The sequence below is a fragment of the Orycteropus afer genome, unplaced genomic scaffold (genome assembly GCF_000298275.1).
Source record: "Orycteropus afer afer isolate SDZICR_OR568_19922 unplaced genomic scaffold, OryAfe1.0 scaffold00489, whole genome shotgun sequence".
Classification (NCBI taxonomy): Eukaryota; Metazoa; Chordata; class Mammalia; order Tubulidentata; family Orycteropodidae; genus Orycteropus; species Orycteropus afer.
This window is the reverse complement of record NW_006922076.1, coordinates 1,999,416-2,020,296: the sequence shown is the minus strand read 5'-3', so window position 1 is coordinate 2,020,296 and position 20,881 is coordinate 1,999,416. Positions and strand designations below refer to the sequence as shown.

The window sequence follows — 20,881 nt, the reverse complement described above, 5'->3', positions numbered from 1 at the left end:
CCTGAAATGATATCCAGACATCTCCACAACTAGCACCAATAATCCCCAAAAGGCCCTGATCAAAGTAGATTTCTGAATTCTAAGTAATGTTGTTGTTGTTGTTATGTGCCATCGAGTGGAACCCGACTCATAGCGACCCCTCCTTGGGTTTCCGAGGCAGTATCACTACAGAAGTAGATTGCCCAACCCTCCTTCCGAGGAGTGGCTGGTGGGTTTGGACCACCAGCCTTCTGGTTAGCAGTCAAGTGCCTTAGGCACTACGCTACCAGAGCTCCCTCTAAGTAATATAGGTTAAGTAATTTTATCCTATATAACTAAGAGCCTAGTTTTTGTTACAAATTAGAGAAAAGAAGAAAAAATACATGTGATTTATCCTGAGATAATTTTCAGCTTTGTGAGAGAGAATGAGTTACGCATGTGAACAACATGGATTTCTGGCTCTGATTGTAAAAAGTCTTAAGATGTTACCACACTTAATATGCAGTATATGGGCTTAATATGCAGTATATGTTTTCTTTAATGCCAGCCTATTTTAACATGACTTGGCCAAAATTTCTTCATAGTAACAAGATGGAGCAGATAGCAGCAGCACTCTTTAAATGGGGCACAGCTTTGCTAGTTTCTTACAGTCGTCCCCAATCCTAAAAAAACAGCTGTGAAACACTGGCAATTTTAGCAACGTCACAGAAGAAGGATAAACAGAATGTTAAAGGACCTCCGAAAGAGAGAACGTAATCTTTCCCAGGGTGGAACCTAAAGGGTTTTCCCCCAAGGTTAAGGGAAATAATAAATGAACATCTTTGCATCCTTGGTTTGACCCACCTGAGTGGTAAGACATGAATACAAACTTGAAAGATCCCAAACTAGTAACCGATAAGGTGTATGTCAGATTTTTTTCACAATTTTAAAATTTAAAAGTGATAGAAGATTTTTGACTGATAAAGGAAGTTGTTTCCTAAAGTAAACAGTGGGACATGCAGCAAAGTGGAAATTGGACTCCTAGCAAAACTCAGAGACATGCATGACAAAAAGTAGGATAGAGAAGTCAACTAAAAACAAAAGCTAATTTGGAATGGTTGATTCTCCTGTCTACACCCTAGTGAGGCACAGGAAGCCTGCATTTAGGTCCAAGCACACTAAATTGTAAGAATTAGTTGCTAAAGAAATGTAACGTCACATCTGAAAAGTCAGACTGATGAGAAATTTTCTTTGGCTCACTTCTGTACCCCCAAGATCTAGGCTAGGTCAGGTTCTCACATTTTATCCCACGCTGAAATCCCTGGGGGGGGGGGGGGCTGTTAAAGCACAGACTGATGGAACGCACCCCCAGGTTCTCATTCAGAAGGTCTGGGGAGGGCTTCAAGAATACACATTTCTAAGGAAGATGGAGCAATCTACTTCCGTAGTGATCCTGCCTCGGAAACCCAAGGAGGGGTCGCTATGAATCGGGTCCCACTCGACGGCACACAACAAAACAAAAAACAATAAATTCTCGGGTGATGCTGGTACAGTTGGTCCAGGTCTCCTACGCTGAGAACCACCGATGCAGTCCACAAGGTACGCAGACGCTCAGTGAAACGCAGACTGAAGGAGCACTGGCTCGTGTGCATGGCAGGAGTAAAGCGATCCTCCTTCCAATACTGGAGCAAGAGACGAGTCAGTGGGACATCGCTCCCCCCCGAACGGGTGTCCCAGCAGGCTCCGAGATGCCAGCGCCCGAAGGGGAGGGAACGGGGCGGACGCCCGGGCTCTGACAAGGAGGCCATTTCCCAGGGAGCTGTAGGTACCAAGGCACGAAAAGTAGGACTTCGCTTCCAGAAACGCGCAGGCGTCACCTTACCTGAAACATGGCCATGGAAGGGGACTGAGAAGAACGGCAAAACATAGAACGGCAGAGATGGAGACGGGTTTGTTCTGGCCGTGCCCCAGGCACTGAGCCCCGAGCTACACAGCCCCGTCACGCCCACGACAAGGAGTCGGGGCGCCACAGGGGCCACGACGCGGGCTCTAGGCAGAGGGACGCGGGACAGCGCTGCCAGCACCTCGGCACGTAGTCGCGGTGACAGGACGGCGCGGCCTCCCTCCTCTTGTCCCACGGTTACCGGGCGCGGAGCGGAGTCACTGGCTCAGAGGCAAAGACCTACGGCGCCGGTTAGGCACGCAGGCCTCTCACGGGAGGCAGGGATCGCAAGGCGGGCAGGGCGACCGCATACTACCTGACTAGGTACCGAGAGGCCCAAAGACCTCGCCGCCGCCGTTGCCCACACGGCGCCCTCCGCAACCTCAGGGATAGACTCGGAACCACACAACCCCGGCGCGCTCTAGGACTAGGCCGCCTGCCTCAGGCAACTACAACTCCCAGGGAGGGCTCCAAACTCAGAAAACCACAACTCCCAGAATGACTTGGGACCACGCCGACATTGCCTGGGGACAACGGCAGCCAACTTCAGCCAAAAAAAATAAAAACGCACTGCCGTGGAGTCGATTGGACTCATTACGACCCCTCTTTGGTCTTCGCAGGTGATATCTCTACGAAAGTAGATTGCACAATCTGCCTTCTGAGGAGCGGCTGGTGAGTTTGAACCGCCAGCCTTCTGGCTAGCAGTCAAACGCCTAAAACAATCAATTCCCATGAGGGACGGTGGTCTTCGCACTTGGAACAAACCATTTCATCCTCAGCTAAAACCCCAAAACGTCGCGCCCTCACGCCAACAGCGACTGAAGATAATGGCCTCCAGGCACCTAGAATTCACAGAGGCTTCCAAACCCTCCAGGTTAGAAACCTTGGGCTCCACCCTCAGACAATTCAGAACGCACCCAGACTGCACCGATAGTGACTAGAGACAATGGCCGCCAGGCTACGACAACTACCGTTCCCAGAACACATTGCGATCTCCGTTCTTTAAACAAAGGCCTCCACTCTTGCTAACTACAATTCCCAGAAAGCACTGAGGCCGAGAGGACAAACAATGGACGCCAGCGTAGGATAACTACAGTTCCCAGAAACCATCTCGCCTCCAAACTTGGGGCAAGGGCCCCACCTTCAGATAACTACAACTCCCAGAGTAACTCGAGACCGTGCAGAATGCGATTGGAGATAGTGCCCGACATCTGGCGCCACCTACCGTTCCAAGAAGCCAACTCAGCCTCCACTCACGAAGGCAGGACTTCATCCTCAGACAACTACAACTCCCAGAAAACCATGCCGTCACTACGCTCAGGACATAGGGCTACACCTCCGAAAACCACGACTTCCAAAAGGCACTGGAGCGGCGGGAACTTACCCTCGAAAAACTGGCCGCCCTCCTAAGGCAACTCTAGTTCTCGGAAGCCAACAGGGCCTCCGCTTTTAAGACGTAGAGCTCCAGGCTTAAACAACTACTATAGAGCCCGTGTTCGGAAAGGAATGTCGACGCGACGAAGACTACAACTCCCCGAATGCAGAAAGAAAGCGCTCTGTGCGACTGGATAAATGGCCTCCATCCTCAGACTACACTTCCAAGAACCCACCGCAGCCTCCGTGAAAGAAGGTAGGACTCTACCCTCAGGAAACTACAACTCCCAGAAAGTGATGGGGACGCACCGTCTGCGACCGGAGACATGGCTCCCACCCTCACACAACCCAAAAACGAACCCACCGCATAGAGTCTGTTCCAACTCTTAGCGGAGATTGCCCTACACAGCTTCTAAGGCTGTAATTCTTTACGTTAGCAGACGGACTCAACTTTGTTCCAAAGATCAGCTCGTGGTTTGGAACAGCTGACCTTTTCTTTACCAGCACACTACTTTAACCACTGGGCCACCGTAGGCCCTCCCCCAACTCTTTTTAGGTCGTTAGAGCGCCACCCTCAGATAATACAATTCCCAGAAATCCCTTGCAGCACCTCTTACAGCATATGGAGGCAACAGCCCGTTCCTTAGGAGTGAGAACGTCCAGACTTTGTCTCACCTACTTGAGCATGTTGTCAGAAGGGACCACTCCCTGGGAAGGGTGTCATGCTTGGTAAAGTAGAGGGTCAGAGAAAAAGGGGAAAGACCTGAACGAGATGGACTGACACAGTGGCTGCAAGGAGGATCTCAGGTGTAGCAAGGATTGTGAGGCTGGCAGAGGACCGGCAGTGTTTCATTCTGTTGTACATAGGCTCGCTGTCTGTCCAGAAGACCTTACATCATACACCTGCCGTCTGATAACCATAGCCTTAGACCTTGAGACAAAACTGACGTCCTAAGGCAAATACAATAACCTGAAAACCCCTCCTCGCCAGGGGGCAATGACATGAAAAAACTACAATTCCCCTAATCCCTCGCGATCCGGCCAATGGCAAGCCTCCATCTCAGTGCCAGTATCCCGCCAACAGGCAAGCCTCCACCTCAGGTCCACTTAAACAGTGACGCCTGAACAAATCGGCCACAGGAGGACCACTCAACTCCCAGGATAGATCTGTCGCCACTTGTGTGTAGAAGTCGCCCCCAGTCCCCTTCTGCGTCTCTGACCTGCGCTAAAGACCACCAGGAAGAGAAGTCTGAATGATCTGAGGGACAGCTTTCCTTCCTGCCTTGTGCATAGCATGCCTAAAGCACATAAGGGGAGATTTAGAGGATAAACCAGACACATCCGTGTCTTTAGAAAGAGCTCAGGGACTGAGTATGGTAATTGCACAGTAAAACCTGTAAAAGTTGAAACATTTTGGACAAAGGTGGGTACTTAACAGAGAAGGAACACTGAAGTATTTTCAACTAAAGCAAGCAACAGAAAAGTGGTAAGCCAGCACTCTGTCAAAGGCATAACACTTGTGCCATGTGGAAAAGCAAAGCAGTCCCATTGAGCTCCAGAGGTCCCAGGTCTCACTATATTAAAGCATGGTTTAATAGTAGTCGGCCCACTGAATCAGGCATTATGGTTCCAGTGGAAATCCGTTTATGAAAAAGACTTTTATGCAAGAAATTCAAAGGTCCAATAAACAAGATGAAAGGAACAATCAATAGGCTGGTGAAAAGAGGGCAAAGGAAAGGTGGTGAGAAAGAGATGAGGCTGAAGAAGCAAGCAAGGCTTCATGACTGAACTTGGATGCTACTCAATAAGCAAGGTAAGACAATGAAGAATTTTAAGGAGAGTGAGAATGATTTCCATGATAGTACCTAGTGTTAAGGGCGAACTGAGTGACTTGAGCCAGGAAGGCCAAAAGTTCCCTAGATTATGATTTGAACTGCTACAGAGAAAATGGGGGAAAACTTACTCAAGAAACAATTTAGAGGAAAAATCTGAAGAACATAGTGATGAGGTGTCTTGCTTGGCTGAAGTATTTCCTGAAGTTCTTTCCTGAGAGCTGCTATGCTATGTGAACATTCTCCTGACTTCAGCTCCACTATATCATGGATGACTTGCCCAGATCTTTAATCATTTTATTAAGATTAAAATGGGAAAATAAGCACATTTAGGAATGAAAAAAATGAAATTTATGATGACACATGTTGAAACTGGTGTTTAATACTGACTACTTTGAATCATCTCTCACCTGGAATCTTGCAATAACTTCACCAGAACCATTCCCCCAAATATTTTCTTCACACAGGTGTTAGCCTGATGTTTATGAAGGCAAATCTGATCATGTCATTTCCCTGCTTGCTTATTTGATGGCTCTTGAATTTTCTTTGGTAAAGGTATTTTTTTTTTAATTATGAGTTGGATGAAAGTTAACAGAGAAAATTCATTTTCCATTCACCGGTTCATACATTTTGTTTCATGAAACTGATTGCAAACCCCACAATGCAATAGCCTATCATCTCACTTCCTCCCTTTGGCTACCTTTTTCCTGTGCCCTTTCCTATGCATTCCTGCATTCTGAGCTTTCTGATTTCACAAATGCTGCCATTCTAATCTTCCATGGTTCACTGGTAAAGGACTGCACGTCCCTGGTGTAATGGTTCACCTCGAAGGCCTATCTATTGTTTGGCTGAAAGTTAAGCCAAAGGAGTGAGTTCAGTTGGTATAAGCAAGATTTCTTAACATGGTCTCTCTCACCTCTATTTTCAACCTTGTATTACATTCCTTCTGAATAGTCTAACCTTGTTTCCTCAAATGCCATTTTCTGTGGGTCTCAGGCTGTGAAAAATACCATAAAGCATTTGGAATCAGTTTGACTAGTCATTTAAAATAAGACTCGCTCAGGAATAAAGATCTGGTTAATGCCACTGGTGAGCCACTTATGCTAGCAGAGGTGATAACTGAATGTGAGAAGAATGTAAAACGGGTAATAAAGTCAGAAGACAAGTGCAGCAGTAACAGTGTCGTTCGTCGCATCATCCTTCCTCTTCTTGTTTTCCCTCATAAAGCATCTACCAGACTCCTAGAGGAGCAGCTTCCCAAGCATAATAGGGAAAAGTGGATCTAAAAGAAGTGGAAGAGATTGTGGTCAACATCAAGAGGCATCACACAGCTCCCTCTTCAGGGAAGGACTTAATACCTGCCCAGCTACACAAAGAGATCAGAAAGCAGTAACAGTTTTTTCAGAGTTGCCCACAGCAGAAAATAGCTGCTTCACCTGAGGTTGCTCCCTCCCCAACACAGCTGTTCCTGAGAACTGAGCAATGCAGGGTTATAAAGGCCTGACTACTTTGGACGGAAAAGAGATACTCTGACAAGCTACACTTCCTCTAAAGCTCACAATGGCTTGGCCAAGGTTTTGTCAACCTACAACACAGTATGACTTTTTCCTCTGCTCAGTCACTTCCTATTATCTCACCATTCCACAGGTGTTGCTCTGCAATGAACATCTTGCACCCTGTCATAATTATCTAGTGCTGCTATAACAAATACAGTAAGTTGGAACCTTTAACAAACAAATTTACTTTCTCACAGTTCAGGAGGCTGGAAGTCCAAATTCAGCGTGCCGGCTCTAGGGAATGGCTTTTCTCTGTCGGCTCTGGAGGAAGGCCCGTCTCTCTTCTGAGCTTCTGCTCCTGGGAGATCTTCATGTGCCTTAGTGTCTCTCTTCCACCATTTCTGCTTTGCTAGCTTCTTTAATTTCCTTTATATCTCAAAAAAGATCGACTCAAAAGACATCCTATACTAATCCTGCATCATTAACTTAACAAGGACAACCATACCTAAACAGAATTGTAACCACAGGCATATGAAAATCCATTGCATCCAGTCTATTCTGACTCTTGATGACCCTTTAGGACAGAGTAAAACTGCCTCACAGCACTTCCAAGGCTGCCAATCTTTACAGAAGCAGATTGCCTTATCTTTCTCCCATGGAGGAGATGGTGACTTTGAACTGTTGACCTTTTGGTTAGCAGTCAAATGCTATAACAACTACACCACCAGCGCTCCTGCCACAGGCAGGACTGTTAGGATTTACAATACATATTTTGGGGAGACAGATTCAATCCATAACACACACCAAGTTTCATCTCATTATCTGCTTCCAAAGAACCTAGCTAGTGACAGTGCCTCACTTTCTCTACTGGCTGGAATACTGTCATTATAAGGAACACGATTTAAGCAAACTGAAACAAAAATGGGAATTTATTAGGATATTTGGGATACTTCATAGAAAGTTCAACAGTGAATGAAGGTGATGAATCTAGATACCCGGACAGTTTCTTGACTCTGCTTCCATGATGGTTTCATTCTTCTTATTGTAGACAATGATTCTGCACATGGTAGAAAACAGCCATAGACAGACCCAATTCAAGTATTACAACTTCACCTGCTAAAATGATACACACAAATAAGCTGTCCTAATTTTCAAGAAACTTTGAAATACAAAAGATAAAACATGCAGTGATTATAGTATCACAGTGTGAAATATATGTACAGGTTCCCACAGGCATTACTAGGAAGAAACAAAAAATTCCAGTTCCAGATTTTTAAAGGCATGAGAAACTGTAGAATCTCAAGGAAATGTTTGTAAGTAGGTCAATGAGACAAGAAAATACTGTGTAGGAGGAAAGATAAAGTCAGAAATAGTGAAGAGAGAGGTATGGATTTGCATAAAAGTCCTTGCATACCATAATGAGAATATAACACAATGAGTCACACAATATTTCAACAGGGGAGTATGGAATCAGAATTGCATTTTCAAATAATCACGTACAAGTGTGAGAAACGATGAAAGAATGAAGGGACTAATAATTCATACAGCTTTGTTTAAGTGTCATGGATGAGATCATTAGCACTTAGCACACTGGTACTGTGGTGTAGTAAATTACTTAGTGTGGCTTTTCTACCCATAAGTCTTTGTAAACTCCAAGGTGGGAATTGCTATTAGCAACTGAGGAGATCCTGATTGCTAAAGTTGCCCACCTGGGTTATTTCTGTTGGGCGTGGCACAATACAATGTTCTGGGAGGGTCCCACTCTCTCTCACGTGCTTAGAGTTCTGATGCTATGATTGGCTAGTTTGACCACCCTGCCAGGCTCAAAAGGAGGCTTCCTAGGGGCAGAACTCTCTCTCGGACTGCTGGTTGAGGAAGACATGCTGCCGAAAGAGACACGCGCCCCTGAAAGAGACACGTGCTGCTGGGAAAGAGACGCAAGAGACACGCATTGCTGAGTGAGACACCGAGGGACCAGCACTGCTGGGAAAGAGACTGTGAGAGACTCTTGGCTGAGGGACGGTGGGCTGGGAGAGAGACTGAGCATTTTCCCTGAACTTGAATTGTAACCTGGTGCTTCCCTAATAAACCTCATAATCTGTGAGTTCTGTGTGGCCACTGCAGCGAATTATCGAACCCAGGAGAGAGGTGGTGGGTGCTTTGGGAGGAACGGTTGGAGAAAGGGCTGGAGGGAGGCAGCATGTCTGGCCTTGCAGTAATAGGCCTTGTGCTATTGATGGTGATTGTGCCTTCCTCTTGTGGGATCAGAAGAGGTCAGAACATGATGCCTCCTTGCCGTTTTAGCAGGTACCATATCTGTAGGTGATGAACCCACTGAAACTGACAACCTGGATTTATACTGCTAAAATAAAAACTCAGAAGATTTCAAATACCTACTGATCTATATTATTTAATAAAGGTAATGTTAGATCAATGTGGTATTATTTGGGTTCATTTCATGTTAGAGTTCTATAACTGATCTTCTTGAAAGTAAAACATTGGGACATATGCATTCATACAGACATAACTATGTAAGAGAATACCAAGGCCCCATAAAGAAAAGATAAACAGAAGGCACTCCTGGAAGAGATCTCAAAATTCACAAATTGAGCCTCAAAAAATCCTAATACTTTGTAAAAGGGATACAATGTAAATCGTCCTCTCTAGACAATGCACACCGCTAGGTCGGTGTAAGAAACTAAATGATGAGACATGTTTGGCTTCCTTCACTCCATCTCAATGTAACTGACAGTGATTGCTGGAATCAAAACTACTCTGGTCTAACATTAACAGAGTTTCCAGATTTTTGAGAATCATTTATCAGTTAAGGGTCTAATACTAAATATAGGTATAGATAAAACTTCTACAACTTAACCTTTAACAAAAAGATAATCCAGTCAAAAAATGGGCAAAGGACTTGGACAGTTCACCAAAGAGAACATTCAAATGTCTAACAAGCACATGAAAACATGTTTAACATCATTTGCCATTAGGGAGATGGAAACCAAAACCACAAGGCTATCATCTCACCCCAAGTGGGATGTATAAATACATAGGAAAAGTAAAGTGTTGGAAAGGCTATGAAGAAACTGGAACCTTCATACACTGCTGCTAGGAATGTAAAATAGGACAGCCACTGTGGAACACGATTCAGCAGTTCCTCAAAAGTTCAACACTGAACTACCATATGACCTAACAATCCTAACCCTATGTATACACCCAGAGAAAATGAAGGGAAGACCATCAGCAGAAACCTGTATAGCAATGTTCAATGTCTTTTCACAACAGACAAAAGGTGGAAACCACATAAATGTCGATCAACATATGAGTGGATAAACTTATAATACAATGTGATATTATGCAGCTGTAAAGAGAAATGACGTTCTAGTGCCTACAACAACAACATGGATGAACCTTAAAGACATAATGCTAGGCAAAACATGTCAGCTGCAAAACAACAAGTAGAGTATCAGCTCACTTATGTGAAAAAACAAATTATACAGAAACCAGATTATTAACAGTTAACAGGGGTGGGAGGAAGAAGGAAAGGGGGAGTATTTGTTTGGGGAACAATGAGTTTATCTTAATAGCAGTGTAATGTCTAGATGAAGGGTAACAATAATGGTGGCAACACATGAAAAATAGCGATGTCACTGATTTGTAAATGGGGAAGCTGTATTGGCGGATGTTTGCTGTGTGTATTTCCACTAAAATAATAATAATAAAACTGGTTTTCTTCTTGACATAGAGTTTGTTGTAGAAATCAATGAGAGGAAATGTGGGGATATGTTTTCTGTGGTTTACCACCAAAGTAATTTTAAAAATTAGCATTAATAATCTCTAACTTCCAAACTGGAGCCCTCTCATGGTACTTTAGAACAATGGAGAGCTACCAGTGGGTGCAACTGGATATATCCAAGTCCTCAGATAAGGTGAAATATTTGGAAAAATTAGAATTCACCCCTCTCTTATGACTAACGTGCCAAATGTTTTGCTGTTGGGCATTCAATCTATATGCTAGCGGCAAAGTTCCATTAACCAGTGAAGTAAGTAACAGATTTAATAGCTTACTAGATAAAGGAATATTCTAGAGTTGGAGTGAGGACAATTAGAAAAATTTTAAACAACAGAGAGTTATGAACTTTATCAAAGATCAAATGAATCAATCTCTGACACTAAGGAAGAGATTCATAATGGAACAGAAAAAAAGGGGAAAAACTAAAAAACACAATGTAGGACAAAGAATATTGCCCTGTAACTATATAATAGTTTACCAAGGTCCATTTCTCCCATCTGCAAAGAAAATTCGGATAGTAGAAAGAAAAACAGGAAGACCACAAATTTGATTATGAATTAAAAATTGGAAAACTGTATCCCTTAAATCATGTGGAAAAATAGGACTATTTGGCTTTGAAATTCTGGTATGTTGATTCAGAAAATTACTCTCATTTAAAATACAAACTTTTCAACAATGTTGCAGAATTAAAGGAAAAAATACTGATAGAATCAAAGACACAACAAGTTATACTTGTGTACTGATTTGTGCACTAGAAGATAAACTTGATCTTTCTTGGTTTAAAATCAAGCTTAATGTTCAGCTTCTGCATGTCATTAAAATGCAAAAAAGTACTTTTAACTTTGTCAAGCAACATTATAAAGCAAAAACTACAAAACTGTAACTTAAATGGTTTGTCATTGTCAACTAGAAGCATACTGAAATTTGCAGGAAGGCAAAGCATTCCTTGAATATGCCAAAAATATATTTCACACTGCAAAATTCTCTATATTTGACATTTTCTGAACAATGACTCTTAAATGGGTTTCTCCATCTAATTTGTTTACAAAATATTTTATGAAATGCCAACACACAGTATCATTACTTCATGATACAACATTAACATGCAAGCTGTACCTGGGAAACAGATTTGATGCACATACTTGAATGTATGCAGGTGTCTCAGTAACAGAAAAAAGAGGCTCCACAGCACTATTTTCTATCATTTACTCATCATCTTTTTATCATTCCAAATCATCTTGTCTTTGCATGTTTATCAACAGTGTTTTAGATAAATATTTTCTTAGATTCGGACATGGTAGAAGACTTTGTATAGTGTTGGCTTCTATCATGAAAGGAAAGGTCAGTAACAACAAGGGGAAAAAAAAAAACTTGTTGCCACTGAGTCAATTTGACTAATAGTAACCTCATATGTATCAGAGAGGAACTGAGTTCCACAAAGTTTAGATCACCAGGCCTCTGTTCCAAAGAGCCTCTGGGTGGACTTGAACTGCCAACCTTTTAGTCAGCAGCCAAGAGTGTTGACTGTTTGCACCACTCAGACACTCCAGTAAAAATAAACTCGTTATATGTGCCAACAAACAGTAAGAAAAAAGAAACACAGTATTATTACTTAAAATACTTATTTAGAAATGTTGCTATTGTTAAGTCCTGTAGATTTGGACTCAGAGTGACCCCACATGTCAGAGTACAATTACCTGATAGGGATTTTTAAGCTATAATCTGTACAGGAGCAGACTGCAATGTCTTTTTCCCAAGGAACCACTGGGTGGGTCTGAACCGCCAACCTTTCAGTTAACAGCTGAGTGCCTAACCATTGTGCAACCAGGAGTCCATTACTGAGCAAAAAGCCCTGTTATAACAACTACCATTTTTAAAGCATTACTAGAACTGAAAAATCAGTGGCACATAGTGTGTCCTTAACAGACATCAGAGGCACTATAAGGCATGTGCATTTTATGCTTCAAATTACTTTAAATTATCATATGCAATCCCAAAATATGAAACATATTATGCGACAAAGGAAAGTAAGCCATGAACATCACTAAGAAATTTCTTATTCAGATATTTTGATTATTGAATTTATTCACATATTTTAAAAGTTTAAAAGTTTCCTATTTCAGAGAAGACATCTGTCAACCATTTAGAACTGGGTGTTTTTGGTACCCATGTCAATAAAACATGTATGGCTTCCCTTATAGCATTATCTCTAGGGAACATGTTTCCAATGTCTTTGAATTAAGTTTCATACCATGTGAATTCCCCAAAATACAATATAGCTGGATTATTTGGTGAAGATAATCCCGTATTTAGTATTTTCATATAATTTCATTCCTGAGGATGTTTTCTGGTGTACAATGAGCTATCCTTTCTTGAAGATTGTGCCTCCCTCACTGCATTAGAGTTTATATCAGTGGCAATATTTGCAACAGCTAATAAAATTTCACCTTTGGAAAGCTTTCTGATAGTCACAGGATTTCTCTTCATGGTGAATTTTCCATGATACAAGCTTTGGCTGTGATTTGAAAAGTTTTTGAAATCCAGTGCATTTGTAGGCTCATTCTACTCTGAGTTCTCTTATTTAACTATCTTTAGCTGTTGAAACCTTCATAACCTCACTTACAGAGTTGCAACCTTAAATGAGTTCTCTGACATACAGTGTGGTGTGAACCATAACTGCAACTTCTGCAGTACAATGAAGGATAATTTCTGTCATATGCATATCTCCTACTTGTTTTATTTCTAGGGTTTCTTTTTTGTATGAGTTCTCTGGTGATTAATGAGCTGTGACTTTTGGGAGAAGGCTTTTGGGCATTCACTGCATTGAAAAGGTTTCTCTCCTGTATGAATTCTCTGATGATTAACAAGCTGTGATTTCTGAGAGAAGGCCTTCCTACACACACTGCATCCATAGGGTTTCTCACCTGTATGGGTTCTTTGGTGCAGAGTAAGGCTGAACTTGATGGAGAACGTTTTCCCACATTCACTGCATCCATAGGGTTTCTCACCTGTATGGGTCCTCTGATGTGGTATGAGGTGTGACTTCCGGGAGAAGGCTTTGCCACATTCACGGCATTCAAAAGGTTTCTCTCCTGTATGTGTTCTCTGATGATTAATGAGACTTGACTTCTCCCTGAAAGCTTTTTTACACTCACTGCATTCATACGGTTTTTCTCCAGTATGAGTTCTCTGATGTCTAATCAGCTCTGACTTCTCAAAAAATGCCTTCCTACAAAAACTGCATACATAGGGCTTCTCGCCTGTGTGAATCCTCTGGTGGGTATTGAGCTGTGACCTCTGTGAGAAGGCCTTGTCACAGTCGCTGCATTCGTAAGGCTTTTCTCCTGTGTGAGTTCTCTGATGAGTGGCAAGACTTGACTTCTCACCAAAGGCTTTTCCACATTCGCCACATTCATAGGGTCTCTCTCCTGTATGAGTCCTCTGATGGGATATGAGATGTGACTTCTGACAAAAGGCCTTCCCACACTCACTACATACGTAAGGTTTTTCTCCTGTGTGGATTCTCTGATGATTCGTGAGACTTAATTTTTCACTGAAAGCTTTGCCACATTCACTACATTCGTAAGGTTTTTCTCCTGTGTGAGTTCTCTGATGTCGAACAAGCTGAGACTTCCTGCTGAAAGCTTTCCCACATTTACTGCACACAAAAGGTTTCTCTCCTGTATGTGTCATCTGATGGGATATGAGATGTGACTTCTGAGAGAAGGCTTTCCCACACTGAATGCATACATGGGGTTTCTCTCCAGTATGGGTTCTCTGATGATTAATAAGACTTGACCTTTCTCGAAATGCTTTCCTACATTCACTGCATTCATAGGGTTTCTCTCCAGTATGAATTGTCTGATGTCTAATGAGTTCTGACTTTTCAAAGAAGGCTTTTCTACAATCATTACATCCAAAGGGTTTTGTTCCTGTGTGAGTCCTGTGATGTGTAATGAGTTGTGACTTCCTGCTGAAAGCTTTCCCACATTCCCTGCATTTGAAAGGCTTTTCTCCTGTATGAATCCTCTGATGATTAATGAGATTTGACTTTTCACTGAAGGCTCTACCACAGTCACTGCATTCATAGGGTTTTTCTCCTGTGTGTGTCCTCCAATGTGATATAAGATGTGACTTCCGGGAGAAGGCTTTTCCACATTCCCCACATTCATAGGGTTTCTCTCCTGTATGTGTCCTCTGATGGGATGTGAGCTGTGATTTTTGGGAGAAGGCTTTCCCACACTGGCTACAATCATAAGGTTTCTCTCCTGTATGTGTTCTGTGATGGGTAATAAACTGTGACTTCTGGGGAAAGTTTTTGCCACATTTACCACAGCCATAGGCTATTTCTCTTATATGTCTACTCTGATGTTTAATGAGATTTGATTTCTTGCTGAAGCGTTTCCTACATTCACAGCATTCATAGAGTTTCTCCCCTGAACGATTTCTGTGATATATGACAATCTGTGACTTCTTGTAGCTAATTTTGTCATATTTATCACATTCATAGTATTTTAACCAATCAGTTTCCTCAGGTTTGGTATGCAGAAATAATTTATCGAATACATTAAAGTCATTTGGTTCTGTTTCTTCATAATCAGCCTTTGGAATAAGTAAATCTAAATGATGCTTTAAAATTATTCCATCAAAGTCACCTTCATTGTGTGATTTCATTACAGGAAGAAAGTTCATGCTTAGATTGATTTTTTTCCCAAAGGCATCACATCCATGACTTCTTTGTGTGTTTTTCAGCTTGTCTTGGTTATCCTGATGCCACAGCACATGACCATCTACTTGCCAGACTTCTATAAAGAAAACAAAAAACCTGTCAATCTCTCCATGACTGTGCTTACTGAATAAAAAACTGAGAAGTGCTATGCTGACAGACAAACCACTTTTTCATCTTAATTTCTAAGTTTTGGCAAATACCAAGTAGAATGCCTGTCCTCTAGGTAATGAAAAATACATGTTGAAAACAGGAAGCTGACAGTAGATTAGATGACCTTTGCTTCATGACAAATATGTTTATTAAATGGGAAAAGAATATTAAAATTACGTAAGAGCAATGAGGACAAACAAAAGGCTGGAAGAAGCAAGGAGCCACTGTTCTCAGAGATTAATTCACTCATTCAGCAATACCCACTGGGTAACTGGTACATTCCAGGCAATGAGTGAAACGATGAAGACACATAAAGAAGAAGCCATCACAGCTAACACATGAAGAAATGCTCAGAAGCATTAGCCCCTGGAAAAACCAAAACCAAACTTACTGCCATCTAATTGATTCAGACGCATAGTGACCCTCCTGGCTTTCTGAGGTAGTAAATCTTTACAGAAGTAGATTGCCCAGTCTTCCTTCTGCGGAGTGGCTAGTGGGTTCAAACTACCAACCTTCTGGTTAGCAATCAAATGCCTTAGGCACTGTCCCACAGAGCTCCTTTTAGAGATCCATTGTTGTTGTTATGTGCCATGTAGTCGGACCCAACTCATAGCGACCCCTCCTTGGGTTTCCGAGGCAGTATCACTAAGGAAGTAGATTGCCCCATCTTCCTTCCGAGGACTGGCTGGTGGGTTTGAACCGCCAATCTTCTAATTAGCAGTCAAGTGCCTTAGGCACTATGCTACCAGAGCTCCTTAGAGAGCCATTAGAGAGATGCAAATCAAAAAACAACAATCAGATATCATCTCATCCCAGCAAGAATACCAAAGATCAAAAAAACTGAAAACAATAAATGCTGGTCAGGGTGTAGAAACACTGGAACCCTCACACACTGCTGGTGGGACTGTAAAACAGTACAACTACTGTGGAAAATGGTATGGCACTCCCTTAAAAAGTTGGAAATAGAAAAACCATATGATCCAGCAAGCCCACTAAACACCACCTCCATCAAGTCGATTCCGACTCACAGCAACACCCACTGAGTTTCCAAGGTGGTAAATCTTTATGGAAGTAGAATGCCTCATCTTCCTTCCATGGAGCGGCTGGTGAGTTTGAACCAACAACCTTCTGGTTAGCAGTCAAATACCTTAGGCACTGAGCCACCAGACCTCCTTAGCAATCCCACTACTACGTATATACCTAGAGAAATAAGACCCTTGAGATATATGCGCAACCATATTCAGCGCAGTACTATTCACAACAGCACAAAGATGGAAACAACCTAAATGCCCATTAATGTACAAACAGGTCAACAAACTATGATACATACACACAATGGACTACTATGCAATGTTAAAGAACAAAGATGAATCTGCAAAACACCTCATGACATGGCCATTATGCTGACTGAAATTAGTCAATCACAAAGGGACATATATTATATGAGATCACTACTACAGAAAGTCAAGAAAAGGGTTTCACAAAAAAATAAATACTCTTTGACAGTTACCAGGGGTGGGAGGTAAAGGGAGGGTAAATCGCTATATAGAGGGTAGACATAGTAACTTGGGTGAAGGAAAATAATTTAAAAAGAAACAGAATACAAAATAATAATTCTCTATTCCCTAAGGTTTCTGAAATGTAGTTAGTTATATTACCTGTATTATAAAAACATGCATGCAGGGAAGATAAAATTTAGTTTGTGTCTAAATCTACACAAAATATTTTCCAGTCCATTCCAGGTCTAGGATGGGATTTCTCCAAGTGCATTTTTCAGAGTATCATTTCCACAGGGGAGGTGGGGACAGGAAGTGTGGGGGTTGGGGGCACAGGTTAAAGTAGCTGTGATGTGAAACAATTACAATGACAATGAAATATGGAAAGAGCAATGTAAAAAAAAAAAACTGAAACACATGCCAAGTGCTGGGTTTGATATGGCCTTGATTTGAAAAGGAAAAAAAAAAAAAGAACAACAAGCCGTAAGTCCCTGCCATTACAAAATTTACATTCCAGTGGGAACAATAAGTAATAAGTAATATTAAAGAACACAATTGTACATTGTGGTAAGAACCAAGCAGAAAATGAAGAGATCTGAAAGAGTAATTAGCTCCAACCATTTCAAGCTTGAAGGATAATAATTACTTTATTTACTTCTTCCCACTCTCACATTTGCAGAAAGTTTTATTTAAACTGGCCATGCACATCTTCAACATTATCAAGAAAGCAACCTAATGCAACATCTTTTCCAAACACCTGACTTGAGGCCTTCACATTTGCCATGCCTGTTGGGAGGCTTCCTTCCCCCTAATTCTCACAGCTTGCTGGCTACACATTCTCTATTAAATCAGCTCTATCTCCTTATTAATCATTGAACTTAAAATGGTCTAGAATGTATCTTGGTTATTTGCTTTAATTCTTCCACTAGGAAGGAAACATTCCAAGGCCATGACTAAATCTCTGAAGTTCAGTACATTAACCACAGCACCCAGCACAGTGTCACAGAAAGAGAGTAACATAACTATTTATTTTTCTTTGAATTGCAAAACCAGTCTATACAGAGAAAGGTCAACTGCAAGTCACAGACTACTCTCCTCAAAAAGGCCTGCTGGTGCCTGGGCACTTGGGTTTTGACAACATTCCCACCATTCCTTAACTGAATGGCAGGATCACTGTGCCCACTATGTTTGCACAGGCACTATGATCTACGCTGAACATAAAATCTCCTTCTGGGAGTCCAGGATTTTGCTATGTGCCAGGCAGAATAAAAACTTTGTGGGCTGAATGACTAGTGGGATTCTCGGGGCAGAAACATCATACGCATGTTGCTGGGGCTTAAAACAGTTAGGAAGTTAGGATGTCAATAAAATCCAAAGCAATCTATAAAGTCAATGCAATCACCAGCAAAATGTCAACAGCCGCCTTTGTAGAAACAGAAAAGCCAATCCTCAAATTTATATAGAAGGGCAAGGGACCACAACTACCTAAAGCAACCTTGAATAAGAATAAAGTAGGAGGACTCACACTTCCAGATGTCAAAAAATATTAAAAAGCAACAGTAATCAAAATAGCCTGGTACTGGTACAACAACAGACATAAAGAATAATAGGATAAAATTGAAAGTCCAGAAACAAATCCATACATCTGTGGTCAAGTGATTTTCAATTAAGTCCATTCAATGGGGAAAAAGAGTCTTTTCAATAATCGGCACTGGAAAACTTGGATTTCTACATGCAGAATAATCAGGATCTTTCACATCACACAGAAAAAACGAATCAAAAACTTAATATGTGGAAACTAAAACCAAAAAATTCTTAGAAGAAAATACAGGGGGGAGGTTGTGGCACCTAACATTTAATGATAGATTATCAGACATGATGACAAAAGCTGAAACAGCAAAAAAAGAAAACAGATAAATGGGACTTCATAAAAAATAAACACATTTTACCAAAGGACTTTATCAACAAAGTGAAGAGACAACCTACAAATTGGAAAATATTTTCAGATAAGGGCCTATTATCAAAAATATACACAAAACATCTATAACTTACAACAAAAAAGAAAACAACCAAAAAAAATAGGCAAAGGACTTGACAGACAGTTCACCAAACAGGATATTCAAGTGGCCAACAAACACATAAAAAGATTTACAACATCATTAGCCATTAGAGAGAAGCAAATCAAAACCACAATGAGATATCACCTCAAATAACAGAAAACAAAAGGTGGTAGCAAGGCTACAAAGAACCTGGAACCCTCTTTCACTGCTGATGGGAATGTTCAAAACTCAATCACTGTGGAACACGGTTATGCTGTTCCTCAAAAAGATGAACATAAAACTACCTAAGGCCCAGCAATCCCAATCCCAGGTATGTATCACAAGAAACTAAGGTGGAACGCAAAGCAAAGCCTGTCCACCAATGGTCACTGCAGCACTTTTCAAAATAGCCAGAAAGTGCAAACAACCAAGCTGTCCATCAACGGATGAACAGATAAGCAAAATGTGATACATACCAACAATGGAATAGCATACAAGCATAAAGAGTAATGAAGCTCTGTTGCATGCCACAAATCATATGAACTATGAAAACATGCTGAGCGAAATAACTCAGTCACAAAAGGACAAATACTGTATAAACCAAAAAAGAAACCAAACGCACTGCTGTTGAGTTAGATCCGACTCACAGCGACCTCTCCTTGGGTATGTGAGGTGGTATCACTCCAGAAGTAGACTGCCCGATCTTCCTTCCAAGGAGTGGCTGGTGGGTTTGAACCGCCAGCCTTCTAGTTAGCAGTCTTATGTGTTAGGCACTATACCACCAGAGCTCCTAATAACTCAGTCACAAAAGGACAAATACTGTATGGTCCTCACTTATGTGAAACAAGCAAATACACAGAAACCAAAGGTTATTACTGGCTATAAGAGTGGGCAGGAGGAGGAAACAGGGAGCTCTAGTTTAGGGGACACTGAGTTTATGCTATTGGCAGTAGACTGTTTTGGAAAAGGACAGCAATATTGGAAGCACAAGATGAAAAATATAATCAATGTCACTGAATTGTAAATGGAGAGGTTGTATTAGTAAGTATTTTGGTATGTTTTTCACCCTGGTAACAAAATAATTAAGTAAATAAACAAACATCATTGATGTTTTTTTTTTTAAAAAAAAAGGAGGGGGGGGATAAGGACAAATTGAGAGGAATGAAGATTCCATTTTTTCATATAAAGAAAATGAACAGAGTGGACTTCCCAAGATTATGCTCCAGGGACCAGAGACAACCAAAATGAGGGAAAAATGAGCAATCTAGAGTATACCACACAGATGTCTCTTACCATAATAGAAGGGGCTCATAAGGAGATTAAACATACCAGGGGACCAAACAACAGACAAGAAGTCAAAGTCCTAGATATAACAGAGAGGTGCTAACTTCATGGCCCAAATAAGCAGGAATACTTTACTTTAAGCTACAAAGAAGCTGTATCTTAAGACTGACCCAGGTAGCTCATATTATGAATGTTCTAAATAAACACTAAAGCTTCAGAGGTTTTGAAAAGCGCCATCTAAAGCATATTTCAAGATGCTAATCCATCAATGACCAACTGAGACTGAACTTCTACCTTCTCCCTTCTGCCTGGCTCTCATACACTCACCTGCAGAGTCTGAACTTGCCATTTCTCCATCTACAATCCATGGCTCTTCTCCTTGTTCCAACTTGAAGATCACATCTGGTTTCATAACTTCATACCCTGTTCAGGGGAAATCAGAAAAGACTTGGACCCAACTGCTTGGGCTTTAAGGCCTCTGAAGAATGACCACAGTTTAACATCAGGGTTGGCCCAAATGCTTCCACACAGCAAGTAATTTTCAGACATACAGTAAACAGTTCTAATTGATAGATAAAAGGGACTATAAATCTTTGACTTCTATGACTCAAGTCCAAAACCATTAAACATACTAGAGGCTCTGAAGGCAGATTGTTGTTGTTGTTGTTGTTATGTGCCATCGAGTCGGCCCCCAACTCATAGCGACCCCTCCTTGGGTTTTCGAGGCAGTATCACTACGGAAGTAGGATTGCCCAACCTTCCTTCCGAGGAGTGGCTGGTGGGTT

The 20,881-nt window shown here is 41.6% G+C and overlaps 1 protein-coding gene across 1 annotated transcript; it reads right to left on the bottom strand.

Moving 5' to 3' along the window:
* Window positions 1–1,240: 1,240 nt before the first annotated feature.
* On the bottom strand, window positions 1,241–20,508 carry LOC103209246 (zinc finger protein 84). The gene is made up of 6 exons (XM_042782851.1): window positions 20,424–20,508; window positions 14,366–14,498; window positions 13,407–14,197; window positions 1,788–1,840; window positions 1,530–1,640; window positions 1,241–1,279 (listed from the first exon to the last, which is right to left on the bottom strand). The coding sequence occupies exons 1-6, from the start codon at window positions 20,506–20,508 to the stop codon at window positions 1,241–1,243; spliced, it is 1,212 nt and encodes a 403-aa protein (XP_042638785.1).
* Window positions 20,509–20,881: the final 373 nt, after the last annotated feature.